This window comes from Brachyistius frenatus, unplaced genomic scaffold (genome assembly GCF_029030835.1).
Source record: "Brachyistius frenatus isolate BFR_SWC_R1_liver_20210118 unplaced genomic scaffold, ASM2903083v1 Contig_110, whole genome shotgun sequence".
Taxonomy (NCBI): Eukaryota; Metazoa; Chordata; class Actinopteri; family Embiotocidae; genus Brachyistius; species Brachyistius frenatus.
In genome coordinates this window covers 1,345,201-1,366,125 of record NW_027210709.1, presented here as the reverse complement: position 1 = coordinate 1,366,125, position 20,925 = coordinate 1,345,201, and the positions used below count along the sequence as shown (strand labels likewise).

The following is a 20,925-nucleotide window of genomic DNA, read 5'->3' as shown; positions in this document are numbered from 1 at the left end:
TATTATGTGTCCTCCTAAAGAAGCAGTGGAGGAGGAGGAGGAGGAGGAAGGGGGGGGTGGAGATGGAGATACCCAGGGAGGGGGAGGAGGGGAGGGGAAGGGAGGGGGAGGGGGGGATGTTTACTTGGCGACGTGCAGACGTCAAAGCGCACACGTCGTATCCCGGCATGCAGCAGGAGGCCGTGGAGAGATCCAGCAGCTGGTAGTGAGTCGCGAGAGCGCCGAGCAGGCAGCAGCCGACGGGCAACATCAGCGCACACACTTCCCTCCTCCATGTGAGAGAGAGAGATAAAAAACAACAACAACAACGAGCCGTCCACCGTAACAGGCGACAGGAAACAAAAACAATGCTGTTCGGACGCCGGACGTGTTCCCGAAGCGGCTTTTGAGTCATCGTTTTGTCTCTCCGCGGGGTTGGTTGGTTGTTTTGTTTTTTTGTTTTGTTTTGTTTTGTTTTGTTTTTGTTTTGTTTTGGAGGATTCCTCCCTCCATCCTCCGGATCGCACCGGACGGGCGATGACAACGGCGTCGGGAACCCCGCAGCAGATGAGGGACCGGCTGCTGCGGGCCATCGACGGGCAGAGCAATGTGAGTGACGCTAAAGCTAGCAGGCTACTAGCGACGAGCTAAACCGTGTTGCTTGTTTACTTGTCGCGCGACGCTGAACTTCGGCTGCCGGTTAGCTCGTTCATCGGTGTTTTATTTTGTTTTATTTAAAAAATGCGTACTTCACATCTTTTTTTTGTGTGTGTGTGGGGGGGTGGGGTGGGGGAGGAGAGCTGGCACCGACGTGGTGACCGTGTCTCTGTCTCTCTCTCGTCTCTCCGGAGGGAGACGCAGGTTCTCCCGGCTTGACAGCTCGGAGGCTAACTTAGCATTAGCGTCGCCTTTGATTCAGACCGTAATCTGCCCCCAGCTAACGCTAGCGGGCTAGCGTGCTAGCCCGGTGCTAACCTTTTTTTTTTTTTTTTTTTTTTTTTTTAGCCGTAACGCCAAAAAGAAAAAAAGCGGGTTTTAATGAAGGAGCGCGTCGTCCCCGGGTCTCTTTCTGTCGCGGTGGACATAGTGGTGGGTTACACCGAGAGATCTGGGGGCCGTTTTACTGCAGTAGTTTAAAGATACTAAAGTATGGGGGAGGGAGGAGGAGGGGGGGGGGGTAGCAGCCGGCTAACTGTTAGCTTCACTAGCTCATGCTCCGTTTTTAGGAAATAGTCCCGAGACCTCCTCTCGGAGGTTCGTTAGCGGCTAACCGGCTAACGCAGGTGTCGGTCCACCGACGCTCAAGACGCTCGTCTTGAGGATAAGAAGCTCCGTTTGGACATCCAGTCCAGATGTTTCCCCCCCTTTTTTTTTTTTTTTTTTGTGTCGCAACGATGGAGGTACTTTGAGTTGTCACGTTTTTAAACCATCTTCACTTCGCAGCGTCGCTCTGAAGCGGACAGAAGAGCTCATGTCTCATGTCCCCACCCCCTGTCCCCCCCGGCTAACTCTCACACACGTTGCAGGCAACGACTCGAAAGCTTTTTGAGTTTGTCCAAATCCTGGAGAGTTTCCAGTGTCGTCGTTAGTTGTTGTTGTTGGTATTGTCTGCTTCTGTCTGTAAGGATTCATATTCTCAATCAACAACTCTTCACTGTTCATTCCTCAGCTCGCAGAGATTTTAAGGTTTGTCCCACATGTTTATTAGTTTGTGCGATGGTGAAGTTTAAACAAACAAATGTTTGTCCTCCTTGCAGATATGCAATATGGTGGTTGTGTTGGAAGTAATTACCGGTCTTGAAAAGTATCCTATCACCAAAGAAGCGCTTGAGGTAAGACGGTTATATGTACTCCTAGTTCATGTAAAAAAAAGAAAAGAAAAGAAAATGGTGTTGTTGAATTTGTTTCTCACTCTTGCGCTTTTTATTTGTACAGGAAACTCGACTAGGAAAATTGATCAACGATGTGAGGAAGAAGACGAAGGATGAAGACCTCGCGAAGCGTGCGAAGAAACTCTTGAGGAACTGGCAAAAGCTGATTGAACCCGGGCCTGCCGTGGCAGCCGGTGTCCCCGGGTCTACCAATGGCAGTTCTCATCCCTGCAGAGCGGATCCCTCGCCTCCTGACATTTCTGTGTCGGGGAAAGGCGTCCCCGAAGTCAAAATCAGAAACGACGTTCACAACACATACTCGCCAAAAGCCGAGAAATCAGGGAGTCGGAAGCGCCGCGCGGAGCACAAAGACAGTGGAGTGCACCTGCCTGAAAAGATCTCCAAGATGTCTTCATTTGATAACTCTATTTCGCCACCGCCCACCAACGGGATTGCAGGCAGTCCAGATGTCCTGCCTGACCAAGAGGTTGTCCCGTCTCCTGACAGATCTCGACTAGAGCACCTTGATAATGATAAAATTAACAGAATTCCAGTTAACGCTGTCAAGCCTCGCCCCAGCTCCCCCGGTGTGGCCAAGCTACCTAGCACTTCCTCTTTGATCAAAGTTGCTGTGATGCAGCAACAGGCCAGATTGGACGAAGGCGGAGGGGGCTGTTATCAAGCCAAAAGCCCCCGCGGCCTCTCTTCTAGTCCAAGGAGCATGAAGCAAGACACCGTGCCCAAGCGCTCTTCAGCGTACACACCGAAAGGACCGGCGATCCCAAGCCCTTCCTCCAGGGACTCTCCTTTGTCTTTTTCCCAACCTGTATCCTCCCCATCCCAAGCGTCTTACGCCGACAAGCTGCCACATTCTTCTCACAGGTCTTCAATGCACTGGGCCAGTTCGTCAGAAGTCCCCTCTCATTGCCCGTCACAAGACGTATCTGCTACACTGGAATCCCCGTCGGTCTCCCCGTCACCCTCTCTCCCGCAACAGAACTCAGAACTGCACAGGCCCACGTCTGAGGGAGCCACGGCCGTGTCCGATGACGCCGACGGCACAACGGTACCCAACTCGGAACACAAAAGGAGGAAGTACAGGTCTAGAGACTACTCTGTCAACTTAGATGGCCAGAAAATAGAGGATACGACTAAACCTGTGCGGTTAAAAGAACGCAGACTAACATTTGACCCAGTCACAGGTCAGATCAAACATCTGGTACATAAAGAACCTTCTCAGACAGAGGAAGCCCCCACTCCTGAACCCGCAGAGTCGAGGCAGAGAACTGAAAGCTCTATACAACAGCCCGCTGCCCCAATCCAAACCCCTGTCCCGGCCCCAATCCCGGGTCCCAGCCCGAACCCCTTCCACCAGACAAACTGGAAGGAGCTGTCTAGAAATGAAATCATCCAGTCCTACTTGAACCTTCAGAGCAATGTGCTCAACTCCTCAGGGGTCCAGGCCCCTAGCGCACACTTTTTCATGTCTCAATATCTGAAAAGGGAAGAACAGGAGATTAAGGAGTCAAGGAAGACACATGTTCTGCAGACGGACAGCTCTATAGGGGATTTACCGGGCGTCAGTCGGGAGGTGACAGACGAGGACCTGGATAGGATAAACACGCAGCATTGGGTGGGGGTGAATGGTTGCTATGACACCAAGGGCACCTGGTATGATTGGACAGAGTGCATATCACTGGACCCTCATGGGGACGAAAGCAAATTAAACATCCTGCCATATATTTGCCTAGATTGAGGGGTTTGGGAAGGTCGCTGTCCTTTACCACTCCTTTCTTTGTCTCCCCACAGAGACGAAATACTTTGTGATTTTGTTTGTCCACTGTGAGTTTGGCGAAAAGCAGGCCGGCTAAACTCCCCTCCCCATGCCTCTTCCTCTTTCTGTGATAATGTGTTCCGATTTTGGTATAAAAAAAAAAAAAAAAAAAGCGTAAAGATTAAAAGAAGAGTTGAGTTTGTAATATCAAGGGCTGTTTCTGTTTTATTTTTCAAAGTGAAAGCCACAGAAATGAAGGGGCCCGCGACGCAGAGTACTGCTGCTCACAACGAAGGCGAAAAAGGGGAACAGAATTATCCCGGAAAACCTGAAATGGCGTTACAATGTGAATTTTTCACGTTGTGAATTTGTACCCCAATTTCAGGCTCAGTGGGACGTCACCGTTTCCTTTTCACCTTCTACTCTCTAACGAGGCGTTACAATCTACAGTTAAATACGAGGGAAGGCTGGGGTTTAGCTCTCCTGTCCAGACCACCATGTTGGTGCCCAGAAAGGTGTTGATAGAGTTCATCTAGCACAGTTAGAGCTGAACATGTCCAGAGTATGAAATACTGGATCATATTTGGCAGTTACAAGAAGCTTTATGTGAGATATAAAGAGTAAATTATAAATTTCTTATCATGTATACATCTATTTATTTTGACCAGTTCATTTAGGGGATGTTCATCCAAATGGATGTTCAGAAACCTATAGATTTTTTTTTCTTCTTCTTCTTTCTCTCTCTCTCTCTGTTTGGTTCACAATTGTATCAGCTTAATCTTCATTTTTGTTACAGGGCGTACAGATGTTTGCATGGTCTTTCTTTAAGATCGATCGATCGATGCATTTGGTTATTAACATTCCAGACTCCATCCTTCACCCGCTTCCGCTCTCTCCGTCTCATCCTACAGCTCATCAAGTTTCATCTGAAAAATAACTTGGTTTGAAACGGTTCCATCGAAACAGCGTGGTGCTAATTTAAAATTGGATCTTTTTTTTTTTACAATGATAAAAAAAAAAAAATCTGCCCACCCTTTAATTCTCTCCCAAATATTAAGGAATGTCAACTTAGACGGTGTTGATCAATGATTGCACTTGAGAGACAACAGCAAAGGTATGTTTGAGCGCTGCACTTTGTTTCCATTCCCTTTAGATGTTGCTTGCGTTCTGAAATCCCAGGACATTATTCTCAGTTAAACGGCCTTAGTGAATGTACAGGACTGAGGCCTCTTAATGCACGGAAGTGAACAACTTGTTGGTAATTTCATCACTGATTTTACTTCGAGTGCGAATAGTGACCGATGGCGCCTCCAAGCTACCCCCGAGTGGAGCGGCCATTGTCTCTTCAGAGTTTCAGACACCTCGACGGTCCCCCGGGGCTGCGTTCAAGAGTTTAGAAAACGTTCAGGGTGCAGTTTGAAGTCGCATTTCTTTTGCCTCCATGTTTAAATTCGGTAAACATAAAAAGGAGAGGGAAAGCTGTGCGCATCAGATATTCTTGGCATTTTTCTGTGACGGACAATATTTGAGTTGAGATTTTTCTCTTTATGCTCATTGGTCGCTACCACTTTTTCCCCACATGATTTAAATTAAGATTGGCTCCTGCGCAGCCTCTCTGTCCATTCATTCTTTCAGTCATTCATCCCTACCAATGTGCCTTGGTAAATCTGGAGCTGGGGTTATGTGCGAGAATTCCAAATCCCACGATCAATACGACGCTGGTATATGCACCGTTTTCTGTTACTTTTTTTGTACACACTGATCTTAGTGAGGGTGAAGCTGCAGACAATGAGGAAACTGCACAACAACACAGCTGGCAATAAAAGAAAAGTGCTACAACTGGTTGATAAGCATCTGTTTTTCGGGCGTTTTGACTGGGGGCATCTTTATTTGTTCAGTGTTTTAACATCTCTCAATTGTTTGAAAAATAAAAATGATCTAAATCTTCAGCTCGGTCGACTGACTCGTGGGTCTTTTACAGAGCCGTTGTGTTCAGTAAATGTTGCCATCCAAGCAGGTGTTGGCGTGTTACGCTTTTAAACAAAGTGGTGCTGCTTTTTCATGCCTTTTGTTTTGAGCTGTAGACTTTGCATTATGCTGTAATATGTTGTACTTACTCAGTTCATCCATGCGGGGGTGCACATTACCCATTTGTCTCCTTTGTCCGCATCAGTATGAAGTAAAATGCTGAGAGTGATTTCAATTCGGTGAGAATTAATCAATCTGATCTGTGATTTCTCAAAGCTAACAAAAAAAATGTAAGGACCTCTGTTTTTAATGAAAGCTGAGAATAAACCATCATCTGTCTGTGAAAGCCTTAAATTGTAAACAACCGCAGTAAAAAAACAACAACAACAACAAAAAACCTGGTGTATACTAAAGTGCTATTTTATTAGCTCCTTATTTGATTGCATTTGGATGACTAAATGTCATATGATAAGACTCTGGGATGTCATAACTACGTCACCCCCTTACATGACTGGGTGAGCTGACGTAATCGCATCACAGACAGCAGGATGAGTAAGTCTCCTTCTCCCTCGGGTGTATTTACACCAGTCCTCTGCACACCTGTATGATGTAATCATCTGTCACTTCTACCCAGAAATACGGCTGTGTTCAGGACCAGACACGCGCTCAGACGGGGAGGAGATGCACCTGGCTTTACGTCACCGCTACTGTCTCCGGTTCTTACCTCTCGTCTGGTCTGGTTAGACTGCGTGAAATAGGATAGGTAAGTCTAAGTCAACCAAAACATAATGTGAGGCTGCGGTGTACCAATTAAATCAAATCTCTTGATATCTTCATTGGCTGGCATGAGGGCCGAATGTATTCAATTTACCATCGCATATGGTAAACAAAACAAAACAAAACATCAAAACATGTTACCTGGGAATCTGGATTTCAGCTTCACGGGATCAATTGATCATCCAGAGTTTTAGATTCATTTAGTTGGCTAATTATTTCAGCTCTGAGTTACCAAAGAATACTTGGTCAGCATTTTGTTGAGATACATTCATTAGGGACGTATTGTTATATTGTTTTGTGATACTGTATTGATTCTCAAAGATACAATTTGGTACCTTGGTCTTTTCTTTTAGTGTTTTAATTCCAGTGGCTGAAGGAATTGATTCCCTCTGGTTTATTTATAGCAGGAAACAAATCAATCAAAAGCTCCTCAATTGAAAAGTTTGTGATAACAACCCATTCAATTTCCCATACAAATCACTTTTATTCAGAAAGTCACTAAGACCCTGCCAAGTGAATAACCAGCTTTATCTATACATCTATTACACAGTTAAGAGGAACACTCACGTTACATAGTGCAGAGTCACTGCTCATCATTTAAAAGCATGTAATTATACCGTCAATTAAATTTTTCAAGTGGTGTGCCGTTTGAAACTGACTTATCATTTCCAGAAAAATCAAGTACAGACCAGTTTCTGTTTCAAAAGGACTTAACCTGAAAGAAGAAAAAGAAAAAGCACTTTTGACCATAAAAAAAAAAAAAAAGAAAAGAAATCCCCTTTGCCTTTCCAAACCCACGGGCCGGTTAAATTATACACTGTGGTTAAAATGTGAGGAACTACTTTCATATATTCACTTTACGAAATAATCTCGGCTTTTACAGATCCCGCCATGCCAAGAGAAGCTGTGCGTTATCGCAGCACCGACATTACGTCACCCCAGTAGTTCGTTGGACTTAAAAACTTCTTCTTTTTTTTTCCTCCCGACTGTGAGTCAAAAAAAGTGCGACAATTAGTCTCGTCCACTGCACGTCTGGTATGCTGGGTGGGACCAGCGGATCACTCCCACCATTCAGGAATTTGGGAAGTTTCCTTCCATATATGGAGTTTTTGATATAAATCGAGACCTAAGGCAGAGACGGGGAGAGGCGGGGCTTAGGATCGATGAACGACGCGACCAAAGAGTACACGGGAAAACCAAGAGGAGTCCCGCCCACGTACTTCCGCAGTCTGTGGTGTTCGTGTATCTTTACAAGGGAGACTAAATGAGCCGTGTAGGTTTATAAAATATGTAATATCGGTTTGTCCACGGAAGACACGCCTTTGGATGATCTAATTCTTTGTTGGGAGAAAATGCAGCCCGTTGTGAACGTACTGGGCCATGTCTAAAGCACTAAATATCCTTTCACAATCGCAAATTGTTGAAGGCAAATACCCCATCTTGCAAAAAAAAAAAAAAACATAAAGTGGCAACAGTATAACCAAACAAAAACAAATAAAGATAAAATCAAATTATTATTTTTTTACTTACCCACCTTCCTTTTAAAGGTGCAACATGTTGAATTTGCGTCCCATCTTGTAATCCTGCTCTGGAGGTCACAGTAGCGTGCAGTCACGTTGGTTAGTCTTTTTTTTTTATTTTTATATAAATGATGATTGTAACTTATATAGCCTATTGCATTCTTACTTCAGCAGTCTCAAACCGTTTTAAGATTTTCTTCCCATTCATACTCAAATGGCGGCAGAACTTGTAGTCCACTTCTTTGCCCAAGGACACTTCGGCATGTGGTCAACTTTAAGATTAAACCAATAGTTTACACAACGGCTTGCTCACCTCCATTTTTAGCCAAACAACAGTAGCAAGAAAACAGTCACACCAAACCCACGAGTAGTGTTTCACTTATCCCAAATGATTTTGGGTACAGTTTTGTGTTGTCATTAGCTGGACTAAAGATCCATTTGGAAATGCCGAAACGAGCTCGCGCGCCTGGTTTGTTTGCTTCTTTAAAGGTGCTTCGGTTTGGTAAATATCCAGATGAAGAGCTCATTTTGCGGGTTACATACAGCTACCGTAACTGAACCCTGTATCAACAAACAATTCACTTAGGATATTAACACGGTCAGTAATAAGCTACCACCATTCAGCCCAGCTCTTTACTTACCAATGTTGACAAAGTTGTGAGTTCACCATTACAGGTCAAAAAAAATAAATAAATACTGCCTCCAATGGTGGAAAGCAACACCAATTGAAAGGAAAAGTTAACTGTTTTGTTTTGTTTTTTCCCCCAACAATCTCGTTGAGTTATATAATCTGGTGCACATTAATGTGGAGTTTAAAGCTCACCGTGATGATGTCATGAATAGGAAGTTGTTTACAATAATAAAAAAAAGAGCCTCCCAGCTTTCGCGGTTTATGCGTTGCCTCGGTGACGAGCAGTGAACTATCTTGACTCTCGAATCGTGACTCTTTGTCAGAAACCGTGGGAGCGCTCTAATTGGCGGCAGTAAAAAAGAAAGGAAGTATTTAGTTCACTGCGAAGTTTCATTGGAAGAGAAAGTCGAAGATAATTTAGCGCAGTTTTTATTCAGAACTCTGTCTGGTTTTTGTTTCGCCCAAAAAAAAAATTAAAAAAGAAAAAAAAGAAAAGAAAGTACAACAGTTTGACAATGTCCTTTAACAAAGGTCCTGCCTATGGATTATCCGCGGAAGTAAAAAACAAGGTAGGTGCAAAACAATTTCTTATCATATCACAGAAAGAAGTATTGTATTTCCCTCCCATCACCTACCCGACTCGTTGTGTTGTTCTCAGAGGTGCGTTGGGAGTCACCTGGCCTCCATTTTGACGCGCGTGCCCCAGGTTAAGAAGGTGGAAAGGACCATGTCAACAAAAGAGTTTAAAAGTTATTTTCAAAAGGCTTCAACAAATTTGAAATAAACTTTCGTTGAGTACTTTGCAAAGTCCACATTCATCTTCGCGTTTTACACCTCGACGCTGAATTTTGTGTTTTATAAATATATATATATATATATATATATATATATTTTTTTCCCTAACGCAGGAGACACGTTTTTTAAAAAAAAAAAAAAAAACACCATGGGCGTTGTCCCTCTTGGCAAAGAAGTATGTCGTTGTGGCAAAAAGTTGTTATCCCCGTTTGCTGCCCTTTTTCTGTCCCCCGTGCAGCTGCCTTGCATTGTGACCCACATTAGCAGATAACGCAATTCGCTTATTAGTCGCCGGAATCGAGGCCATTTCTCCCCCGTGTCTTTTCATTGCTTCTTTTAAAAGCCCCCCCCCCCCCCCTCCTTGTGGTAAGGTGCTGCGCTGCTTTTCAGGGTTTAACTTTTCAGATCGGTGCAGAAACGAAGCCCCCCAACCTCTCTCCTCCCCCCATCCTCTCTCCCCCCATCCTCTCTCCTCTCCTCTCCCCTTTCCTCTCTCTCCCCCCCCATCCTCTCTCCTCTCCCCTTTCCTCTCTCCCCCCTCCCCCCTCTCCTCCTCGTTTTCACTCTGTAAAAAGTCCCTGTGCAGAGTTGAAAGTACACAAACCAAACCTTTGACAAAATGACCCCCCCCCCTCTCTCTCCCTCTCTCTCTGTTAATGTGTAACTTTTTTTGTTGGCCTTGATGAGGGAAGCACTGTGTTTATTCTGGCCTGTCTGCTCAGATCTGCTCCATTAGAAATACCAGGCAGGGCTGATGCCGGGAGATTATACCTTCCTGACCCTGTTATCACAGTCGAGCTGTGGAGTCCCCCCCCCCCTCCCTCCTTCATGTCATGACTGTTCATGGCATGATTGTGTGAATTTGACTCTTTATCTTGGTCATCTTTTATTTCACTGACTTCTTACTTTTTTTTTTTTTCTTCTCCCTTGAAATGAAGAAGGTTGCTGGCGTACAGGTCTTTTGTTTTGCTCCGTCTTTGTGTCTTCAGCTGATGTTTTCTTTCTTCTTCTTTTTTTTTTTTTTCTTCCTTGGCTGTGCCCTTGTATGGGAGAGAAAGGGTCACGTCCGCTCCCCCAAATCTGCACAGAAGGTGACTGTGCCTGCTGTAAAGAAAGTGTGCTGATTTCCTCTGTCTGTTACCAGTGATGTCCTTGAGGGAGGGAGGGGGAGGGGGGGGGGTTACTTGAGTGGTATTTCCTGCCTTCGGTGACGGCAGCCCACTCTGTGAAATGCGAGGCATTTAAAGATTTACACTCCATCTCTGCCCCTCCCTTCCCCAACCTTTTTCTTTCTTTCTTTCTTTCTTTCAACTCCTGGAAATCTGGCTCATAGCACAGATTTATTGAAACTTTTCCTGTTAAGCACATTGTATATTCATTCATTGGCTCAACACACACAGTCCTGCGCCCGGGTTGCTTCATTCAGCTCTTCTTTTTTTTGTCTGAGCACTGTGGGGTAAATGCTCAGCTTGCCGTTGCAAATTACATCTGTTGAATAGTCTGTGGACAATTAAAATAGCCAGTGTTGTTTTTAATATATGGATAAGTGCACGAAGGAAATGTAATTAGAAGACGGACATTCCTCAAGAGTGCAACCAGCTGTGAGCTCCTATGTTGGTTGCTCTGGCGGTTTAGTCTCAGTTTGCTGCTTGTGAGTTTGCAAACTGCTCATTTGAGACTTCATCCTTTTTTTTTTCTTCTTCTTTTTTTTTTTTTATTTACTGGAGGAGAAGAAGAAATGTTTACCTGTTTCACTTTTGGCCGCTGCTTTTTCTCCCATTTCTTTGCGGTTGGTCACACGACAGACTCCACCGTTGTTCGGGTGACCACACTTCTCTCCCTGAAAGGCCTCTTTCAGAGGCGCCGTGGCACATCTCTCCCACTCAATGGCGTCAATCAAGAAAACTTATAAATCAGGGGAAACACTTTAACAGTGGCACCCTCTCGAGAAAGTCAGTCTTCGTGCCGTGTTAATAAGCCTCTAAAATCTCCCCCTCCCATTTCAGCCTTCCTGTGCTTCTGGGTAGAATTTAGCAGTTTACCAAACAGGATGCCGTATGTGTTTGTTTATCAGTGTCACTTTTTTTTTTTTTTTTTAAAAATGCGGTTAAAGTAAGATTAAAACCCCCACTATAGATGAAGCATTCTACACTGAGGCAAAGTAAAAGTCAGGGACAACCGTGAAACAAGATTATATACAATCATAATAAATACAAATTGATAACGGTAACATTTGATAAACATGATGATATATGACTCAGAAGCTCCTTCACTTATATATTCAGCTCAGCTATCAGCATCTAAAAATAAATTAATTTGAAGTGTGTCTGAGTGAGGGGTCACTGGCGACAGGCATATCTTTGAATTTCCTGACATAAAAAAAAGAAGCCTGAATAACTCGGTGAAAATGCATTTCCTGTTTTAATAATCCACCTCCTGGTTTTGCTCGCTCCTTATGGGCCACATTTGACCTCTGACCTCTCTCTCCAACCAGATTGCACAGAAGTATGACGCTCAGAAAGAAGAGGAGCTCCGGGTCTGGATCGAAGACATCACCGGCACCTCCATCGGCCCCGACTTCCAGAAAGGCCTGAAAAACGGGGCCGTCCTGTGCGAGTAAGCAGAGTCTTCATCAGAGTCCGTCACGCTGAATCCACAAAGGCCTCCATCATCTGGTTTTAATGTGATTTGGAAACTTGAACTGTTTTTTTTTTTTTTTTTTCTCCTTTCTTTTGTGTCCCAGACTTATGAACAGACTTCAGCCAGGCTCCGTGAAAAAGATCAACCAGTCAACGCTGAACTGGCATCAGGTGAGTTTGCTGATGATGACGCATGCTTTTTAAACAACGGGGTGGGTGCGGCCGACTTCAGGTCACAGCGGTTCATTGACACTCGTCATGACGAGACTCCGGACTTGCTTTTGAACGTAACTGACAAAAGTGCTGTCTACTCTTTTTTTTGTTGTTGTTGTTGTTTTTTTAACAAAGAGGATGTCGGTGCACTGAATCGTGCCTCGTCCAGGTTATCGTCGGCACGCATGCGGTGTTGAAGCTTGCTTTGCTTTTACAGCCACGACTTTCGAGCTGTTTATTTAAAGGAGTTTTGTTAGTCGGAGGTGTAACCGGTCCCAGGAAACACACTCCCCATCTGTGAGATTGGGTGGAAGTCGCACGCATTTGTTTACACAGCGTCAGGGCTGAGAGGTTTGTCTGCAAACGGCGACATCATCGCACAATACATGCATGTATATGCGTGTATATATATATATACCGTGTTAATCTCTTTTTAAATTCTGTGCGCTTTTTAGTTGGAGAACCTGACGAACTTTATCAAAGCCACCACAGTGTACGGTTTGAAGCCTCATGACCTCTTTGAAGCCAACGACCTGTTTGAGAACGGCAACATGACGCAGGTGCAGACGACACTGCTGGCCCTCGCCAGCATGGTGAGTGTTATCAGACACTGGGGCTCTGACGTAATCTTTCTCATCTGACGCACAAAGTTGTGGTCAGCCTTTTTAGTAAGTCCACCACAAAAAAAAAAAAAAAAAAACTTCTACACTGTGCTTTCTCTCAGGCCAAGACCAAGGGCTGCCAGCCCCGTGTGGACATCGGAGTGAAGTATGCTGAAAAGCAGGAGAGGATGTTTGACGAGGAGAAGATGAAGGCGGGGCAGTGCGTCATTGGACTGCAGGTACAGTTTTAGTTTATTTATTTACCCGTCAGATTTAAACCACTTCAAATGATTTAAAATTGGACCGCCGACGTTCAATGACAGTCGGGATATCGCACGACCTGAAGGCTTTTGTTGGACGACAAAATAATCAAATTTGAAAGGAACCACGGAAATAGGGAATCAAAGTAATCCACGGAATCGGTTAAATCATTTGATCATTCTGGCTGGTTTTGACAGCGAGGCGGCTCACATGCTTGAGAAGTTCACGACTGCATTTGGCGCAACTACTGTGAAACCAGACTGTCATGATCTCAATGCAAGATTAGCATACCTGCGTATAAGAGCTGCTCATTGTTCTCGGGCCTTCTAAGCCTCTGTTTTGTTATCGTTTCTGTTGCCAGGAAAGATGTTGAATAGATACGGGTGCTACCTAAACAGTGGATAGAAACTTACTTACTGTTTGCAACTTCCTTATAATGTGCGGCTACGGTGGACCGCTGACTGACACTTTAAATCATGTTCACCTTGTGGGGAACATCGCGTGGAGGGATGTTATGCAACAGTTCACCACTAGTGCACTCTTTTTCTTTGCAAGTCTTCTCTGGTAATTTATTGTGTGTAACTGATTTATTTATTTATTTTTTTCTGTTTTTTTAGATGGGGACCAACAAGTGTGCCAGTCAGGCTGGCATGAATGCCTACGGCACCAGGAGGCACTTGTATAACCCCAAAGTTCAAATCCAGCCCCCCATGGACAACACGACCATCAGTCTGCAAATGGGCACCAACAAGGGGGCGAGCCAGGTACCGCACCACGTTTAAAAGCTCTCCAAAAATCCAGCATTGTAAGACTGCAGTGGAAACAAGCTGCAGGGCGCCGACCGCAACGTATTCTCAGTCCCTCCGCTGCTGTGAACCAGTGTCGAGTTTAGTCTCGTTGAAAACTGTAAACTACCGGCCCGTCTACGGCGAGGCGAAGCCGACACTTTGATCATTTAGGCTCGGTTGAATAAGTCAATTAAATCTTATTTTCTGTCTCCTCTCCTGACTACAGGCTGGGATGACGGCTCCGGGGACAAGGCGTGCCATTTACGACCAGAAGCTGGGCACAGACAAGTGTGACAACAGCACCATGTCCCTGCAGATGGGCTACAGCCAGGGAGCCAACCAGAGCGGGCAGAACTTCGGCCTGGGACGGCAGATCTACGACGCCAAGTACTGTCCCAAAGCTGCGGAGGGAGCGGGCGAACCTAACGGGGCAGGCGGTCCCCGTGAGTACATCCCAGATTACCAGGATGAGGGTTACCAAGGTTACCAGGAAGAGGAGCAGGTGTACCGAGAAGGTGGGACGGATTACTGAGAAGAAGGGAGGGTATGGGAGGATCGTATAAAGGGGGCATCTTCTGCAAGAAAACCTCAAGGCAGGTTGGTGGTTTATTTTTATATTCATAGGATGTTGCACCTTTTTATTTTTTAGGCCATATCCTTTCTAGTATTGTATGAAATGTTTTCTTACCCCTGTTTGTGCAAAACATATCATGATGAACTGTACTTCTGTGATATTAATTTTTTTTATTTTTATTTTTTTTATTTAAAGTGACCACAGAAGCCAGTCATGTGGCTCAGCTAGTTGTGTATCCCAGGGATTTTTTTTTTTAATGTGCCAAAGCCCCCCACTATTGTTTTTTGGGATTTTTGCTGACTCGTTAGTTGCATGAAGGGAGATCCCAGGTCTTCTTTCAAGGGGAACATGAAAATAAAAGTGAAACATTCTGAAGTTTTTTGTTTTTTTTAAGAAGCGCATGTTATTATAATGAAAACACCCACAAGTTCTGTTTCTGTAAGAGCTGAATCATCTGTGTAAACAACAAGTCCTGTGAATAAGAATGTACATTACTTTGTGTTTGTTACTGCTCCAGTATCATCTTCATCTCTTCAGTATTGGTCATTGACATACAGTAACAAACAGTTCAGGTTATTCAGACAGACGAGGGAACAAAAATAAATTCTGTCTATTCTCTCACTCATTTCATTTTTGTTTTTTTTCTCTTCATTCTTTAACGGAGGAAATATTTCCTTTTTATTTGTATAACCAGTCCAACTGGAGCGAGGAGTGTTTACTTTGGACTAAAGGCAGTCGGGGGGGGGGGGGCGGATAAAATAATACTCAAGTGACGTTTTCGACATTCCAAGCAAGAATACTGGATTCTTTTCTTTCTTTGGTCAGTGAATTGTGTTTAAGTAAGTCATTCTGAACTATTGGTTGATATGTGAGCCAATCATACAATTATATTTGATCATTAAGATTATTATTTATGCATATTTGTGATTTTAAATGGGGGCTGACTCTGAATAACATTTGATATGGGACTGTAAGTTTTTTTTTTTTTTTTTTTTTTTTTTTTTTTTTACCCCTCTGGAACAATCTTTATGTCAATGGAAAACAAAATGTTTCAATTGAGGCATATGTTGCTGTGAGTTCAGTGTAATAAAAACCTGTATTCATTATTTTGTGTGAGGATTTTGTTTTGTACCTGGGACTTGTACAATATATCGCTGCGTTGATGACTTGTGGCCACTAGATGTTGCAGTTTGCCAGGAGCATGTCAAATCAAGGACTCGATAGTCTTTTCAACCTTTCATGAAACTCACTGGCCAAACCTGAATTGTGGTCTACCACAGGATAATTGTCTTAACTTCCAAGTAAACTAAGGACAACATAAGATTTTGAATTCCTGTTTGTAAGAGTCTATTTGTACTTGTTGTGATCTGGTGTGAATATTCTCCCCGTGGTTAAACAATAACTGAAAGAGAAAAAGAGAAGTTGTCGGGCAGCTGAAAGAAAGTGGAGGAAAACTGGACTCCCAGTTCACTGCGATATAGACAAAGAAAGCCATGACTTCCTATAATAAAGCAATACGTCTGGCAAGAAAGGATTACTTTTCTAAGATTGTTACAGAGAATGCTGGGAACGCAAAAATATTGTTCTTCACTATTGAGCAGCTACTCCACACTAGCCCCGCCCCCCTGCAGGTCTCAGCATCAAAATGTGAAGAACTAGTATTGTTCTTCTGAGACAAAGCCACTTCAATCAGAGCCAGTATTGCTGCTTATGTTAACACAGACAAACTCCAATAATCTTGTAACACAGTTCAACAATGCACTCTCTTCTCCACTCGTTAGTGTGCCTATGTCAAAACTAGATAAACCTGACACTAAGGTTTTTTTTTTTCCCCCTAAATGATACTTCCTCTAAATGATACTTCACTATGTTGTTTTCAAATCCCTTAAAATGTAACTTAAAGTCCAACTGTGAATACTCATATCAGGATGAAAACAGTGAAACACATATTATTTCATTTTTATCTCTACAAAACAAAAACAAGAAAAGAACATTTTATGTAATGTAATTATGTTGGGCAAAAACATTGAGGCAAATTTACCAGAGATTCAAAAAATGATATCTGATGAGATGACACCAGTGGGTCAGAGATGATGCGGTGAAAGTCAGGAAAGGTTATGAAACCGCTCTTGGTGAAGTCTACAACTTGCAGTATTACCACATCACAGCGCACTTACACTGCAAGTCCTCCTTTATGACACGTACACGTATGCTGGATGCAACAAAGCTGAGGACACGCCTATGCAATATCGCAAAAATGTTAAATGAGTTAACATTTTATCATCAACAATAAGTATTTTATTTTCAAGTTTAAGTGTTGAGTATTTGATTTGTATGAAAGCGAGTACACCTGTGGCCACTGCAACAAAACGGATTACATGTGTAATTTCCAAATAAGGTTTTTTTTGGATGAAAAAAAAAAAAAAAAAAGAACATCAAAGCATCCCTGAAAAAGGATGCCACGCACAACTAAAGTAAGGCCACTGTGCCCTCTGTTATTGGTAGTGCGGCTCTTCCTGCAGGTCCACCTTCTAACATTAAGAAGCCTATTGGTGCTCTTTTACCCTCATCCATCCTCATGAAGTCTCACAATCTGGTTTCTCACCTGTTTAGGTATTTCTCCACCATGTGAAGCCATGTTGCATTAGACACAACTCCAGGCCCAACTGAGCGATAAAGGTCTGCACAGGGTGTATTATAACCTTCATTTAGCAGTGATATGTGTAGCTCCAACTCACCGTGATGAATGAGTTGGAGTCAAGATTCTGAATACAGCTTTTACATTTTTAAACAATAAATATTATTCTTAATGTCTGCAAAAAAAAAAAAAAATTATAAATCACATACATATAATTGTATTACTGGATACATAAATATGAATTAATCCACATTGCATTTCACTTCTGTCTAAGGGGATAGCTATGATAGGCTATCAGAAAACAAAATAACGGAAATAAAACTAAAACTAAATGGAAGAGGAAGTGAGATATGACATTGGATTATAGGTCAGTCTATTCTTAACATTGATGCGTCAGTTTGTATATAGCATTTTAATGTTGTGTCTGCTCAACCCGCAATTTATTTTTACTTTTTTATTTTATTTTATGAAAGTGAGTATCTTAGTCAAGTTGCTTCAAATTTAAGAGCTAAAGACCCTCCAGGGAGTCACAAGACAAACCTGAGAGCTTGTGAGATGATTAAATGGGTGGAAGTAGAGAAAACTTTTTACCTTATTGAGGTCTTACCTTATTGAAATTAAACTGTCTGATAAATTTAAAGGGGGATAGAGAAGTTGCATCAATAGCACATACAAAACTGTACTTGTATTGCTTGTCTTTTCCACCACTGATGATCTACGTCCACTTTCAATCCTTTTATTTGCCATCAGCTGTGTGTCGATACTGGGTTGTTGTTTTTTTTCTGTTTATTTTTCAGCTGTAACTCTCATCCTGATAAACGGAGCTAACTGTGGTAGTAACAGAAACGAGAAGGGGGGAAAGGACACGTCGGTAGATACATGATACTGGACAAACAAAACAAACAAAACAAAACAAAACAAAACAAACCCTGCAGAACAGCACCACCTGCTGTCCGTAGAGGAGACTGCACCCGGAAGACACCACCGGATGTTTGCCTGAAATCGCGCGATATCAGGCCCGACGATATCCTGGCCGTTCTTTTCCTCCGGAACATCAGGCAAGATGGTAGGTGTTGGTCCGATCGTGAAGCTACTCAAACTATAATCTACATGCATCCGAGCTGCGAAGTGCCCGATTGAAACAGCCGGCTATATCATCCGACTGTGAAACACGTCCGCTGACCATCCAGTGGGAAATGTTTGTTCAGAGTAACGGTTAAAGCTACATTTTTCAGGCCGTGGGATTAGCCCGAGCTGCGGCCGTCTGTGGCTAAGCTAAACCGGCTAAACCGACGATAGAAATAGTTCAGAACAAGTTCCGCCACGTTACAACTGTAGTTAATACGCGTGACTGGAGAAGCGGTCCTGTACATGGTTGTTGTTTTTTTTTTAATGGTGACAAGTAGGCTGCAGTCGGTGCCTTTGACCCGCTTTAACGTAGCCGCTGACTGTTGAAGCTGCACACTGACCTGTAAAGATGTCCGTCTCTTCCAGGCGGATACCGAGATCAAGAAGAAGCGTACTTTCAGGAAGTTCACCTACCGAGGTGTGGACCTGGACCAACTCCTGGACATGTCCTAGTAAGTGACCAGGCTGGGGGGGGGGGGATGTTGTTTTTTTTTTGTCCCGTCTGGTTTCATTTGGTGTGTAAACTTGACATCTAGGAGAGAGATCAGGGTTTGGACATGTCCCTTTGTCCCCTAAAACCAACACCTGGATCAGGGGCTTCCAGGTGTTGCCGTATTTTAAATCTTGTTTTGTTCTGAGACATAATAAACCTTGGATTATATCTTCATATAACAACAGTGGGTCTTGTGTGAGTGATGAAACGGCATTTTTCTATCACTGTTAATATATTTGTCCTCCAATAACGAGAAGATGACCGCTCCATTATTTGGTCCCAACTTCTGTAAATCTGTATTTCCCCTCTCGTGTATTTTTTTTTCCCCCACGTAACCCGACAGCGTTGAAAGGTTCGCTTTACCTCACTGATGATGGCCAGGAGCTTCACCGACACCTCTTGTCCTCTCTGTGTCCTCTCCGTGTCCTCTCCGTAGCGAGCAGCTGATGCAGCTGTACTGCGCCCGCCAGAGGAGGAGGCTGAACCGCGGCCTGCGCCGCAAGCAACAGTCCCTTCTGAAGCGCCTGCGTAAGGCCAAGAAGGAGGCTCCTCCTATGGAGAAACCAGAGGTGGTGAAGACCCACCTGAGAGACATGGTCATCCTGCCCGAGATGGTCGGGTCCATGGTCGGCGTGTACAACGGCAAGACCTTCAACCAGGTTGAAATCAAGGTGAGCTGCTGTCAGTCCGGTGGGAGGGAGGGAGGGTGTGTAGTTATAAACCCGCACGGGAAGGTTTGGGAGAAATTAGATGCTTTAAGCAAAGTGTGGATTCATGATGTGACTTCTGACATTTGATCCACTGTATCTTTAAGGTACCATACTTGTAGCTTGTTAACTGAGTTTGCACCAGATTACTGAACAGTTTGTTTGTTGAGCCCTTTGTAACTAAATTAATACAATTATGAATGGGATTATTAACTCATCGTTATAGCCTGGCCAATATCGGCCTATCACAGATATATCGATATCCAACAGATGTGCACCAGATGTATACTTTTTTTTTTTTTTTTAGAACATAATGCACAAAAAAAAAAAAAGTCCCTTGGGGGGGAAATTAGACATTGGTGCGTGTTCTTTAGTTATTAATATATATTTATAATATTGTTTTTAAATTCTCAGTAATATTTACTTTCATAGCACTGATGTTGATGTAGACCCAAAAAACATGTAAAGTATCCTGCCTCCACTACATATCGTTGGCAAAACTATCACAAGTGTCTTCTAACCACATTTTAGGGATCAATGCCAAAAAAAAAATCCGATATTTGCACTTCAGTGTATATAGAAAGAGCATCGGCCGATATGTTGAGATCAGACTTTTTCTTCAGATTGGGTCGGCCCCCCCCAAAAATCCAGTAGCAGTTTGGCTCCATTCTTCATTATACACTCGGGATGCTGCCGAAAACATGACCTTTGGTAGTACATACGTCGGCAAAGCCAGTTTGGGAAAGTGAGGTTATATCCAAAGCACACGGCTCCTGAACTCCTCCCAGCTTCAAGTTTACCCACCGTTGTAGTCCTGCCTTCAAAAAAAAACCCACATTGAATCGTGGAATATACCATATCTCATAATCAGGACCCCCTCGCAGTACTGCACACTCCTTAAAGCTTTATATTGACATGCTTCGTAAGTGCTTGTGTATCAAGTATTTGATCATCATGAGTCAAATCTCGGGTTTTCTTCCAATTGAAAGTTACGTTTATAAAATTGTGGCTTGCGAGTCCTCAACGCTGACACCAGCTGCTGTAGTGCTCTAGACCAGGAGACGCGTAATCGTTTGTTGTCACTAACGTAATGCCGTTTGTCCTCTCCACAGCCTGAGATGTGTGGTCACTACCTGGGAGAGTTCTCCATCACCTACAAGCCAGTCAAGCACGGTCGCCCTGGTATTGGAGCCACACACTCTTCTCGTTTCATCCCTCTGAAGTAGAACGGCTGTATTCTTTGTATAAATAAAAAAACAAAACTGGGTGACCCACACAAGTCTCGATTTCTTTTCCACAGCCAATTCAAATTGTTTTACAGGACTATATGGCCACATGAACTTGTCATTTGACCTTTCTTGGGGTGTTCTGCTCGCCACACTTAGTAGGTGTGACTTCAAAAAACGCAGACTAAGGTGTACTTACATTATATTAAGTATAGGTGATCATTTCAGCTCCCACTGCACGTCATCGACAAAGTCTCATAGTGTACATAAAGAAATCTCGTGGTCCAGATGCACAAAAATATTTCATTTAGTGCAGTGATTTGATTTTAAATACAGTAACT

The 20,925-nt window shown here is 43.5% G+C and overlaps 3 protein-coding genes across 3 annotated transcripts; all 3 read left to right on the top strand.

Moving 5' to 3' along the window:
* The first annotated feature begins 167 nt into the window (after positions 1–167).
* Positions 168–5,573, top strand: crsp7 (cofactor required for Sp1 transcriptional activation, subunit 7). Its single transcript, XM_069712570.1, has 3 exons — positions 168–588; positions 1,737–1,811; positions 1,915–5,573. The coding sequence occupies exons 1-3, from the start codon at positions 517–519 to the stop codon at positions 3,604–3,606; spliced, it is 1,839 nt and encodes a 612-aa protein (XP_069568671.1). The 5' UTR covers positions 168–516; the 3' UTR covers positions 3,607–5,573.
* A 3,428-nt stretch (positions 5,574–9,001) lies between these two features.
* Positions 9,002–15,498, top strand: cnn2 (calponin 2). Its single transcript, XM_069712572.1, has 7 exons — positions 9,002–9,089; positions 11,810–11,931; positions 12,059–12,125; positions 12,623–12,760; positions 12,892–13,008; positions 13,648–13,794; positions 14,045–15,498. The coding sequence occupies exons 1-7, from the start codon at positions 9,036–9,038 to the stop codon at positions 14,348–14,350; spliced, it is 951 nt and encodes a 316-aa protein (XP_069568673.1). The 5' UTR covers positions 9,002–9,035; the 3' UTR covers positions 14,351–15,498.
* Positions 15,499–18,007: 2,509 nt separating this feature from the next.
* Positions 18,008–20,620, top strand: rps15 (ribosomal protein S15). Its single transcript, XM_069712582.1, has 4 exons — positions 18,008–18,096; positions 18,525–18,610; positions 19,088–19,322; positions 20,471–20,620. The coding sequence occupies exons 1-4, from the start codon at positions 18,094–18,096 to the stop codon at positions 20,582–20,584; spliced, it is 438 nt and encodes a 145-aa protein (XP_069568683.1). The 5' UTR covers positions 18,008–18,093; the 3' UTR covers positions 20,585–20,620.
* The last annotated feature ends 305 nt before the right edge of the window (positions 20,621–20,925 follow it).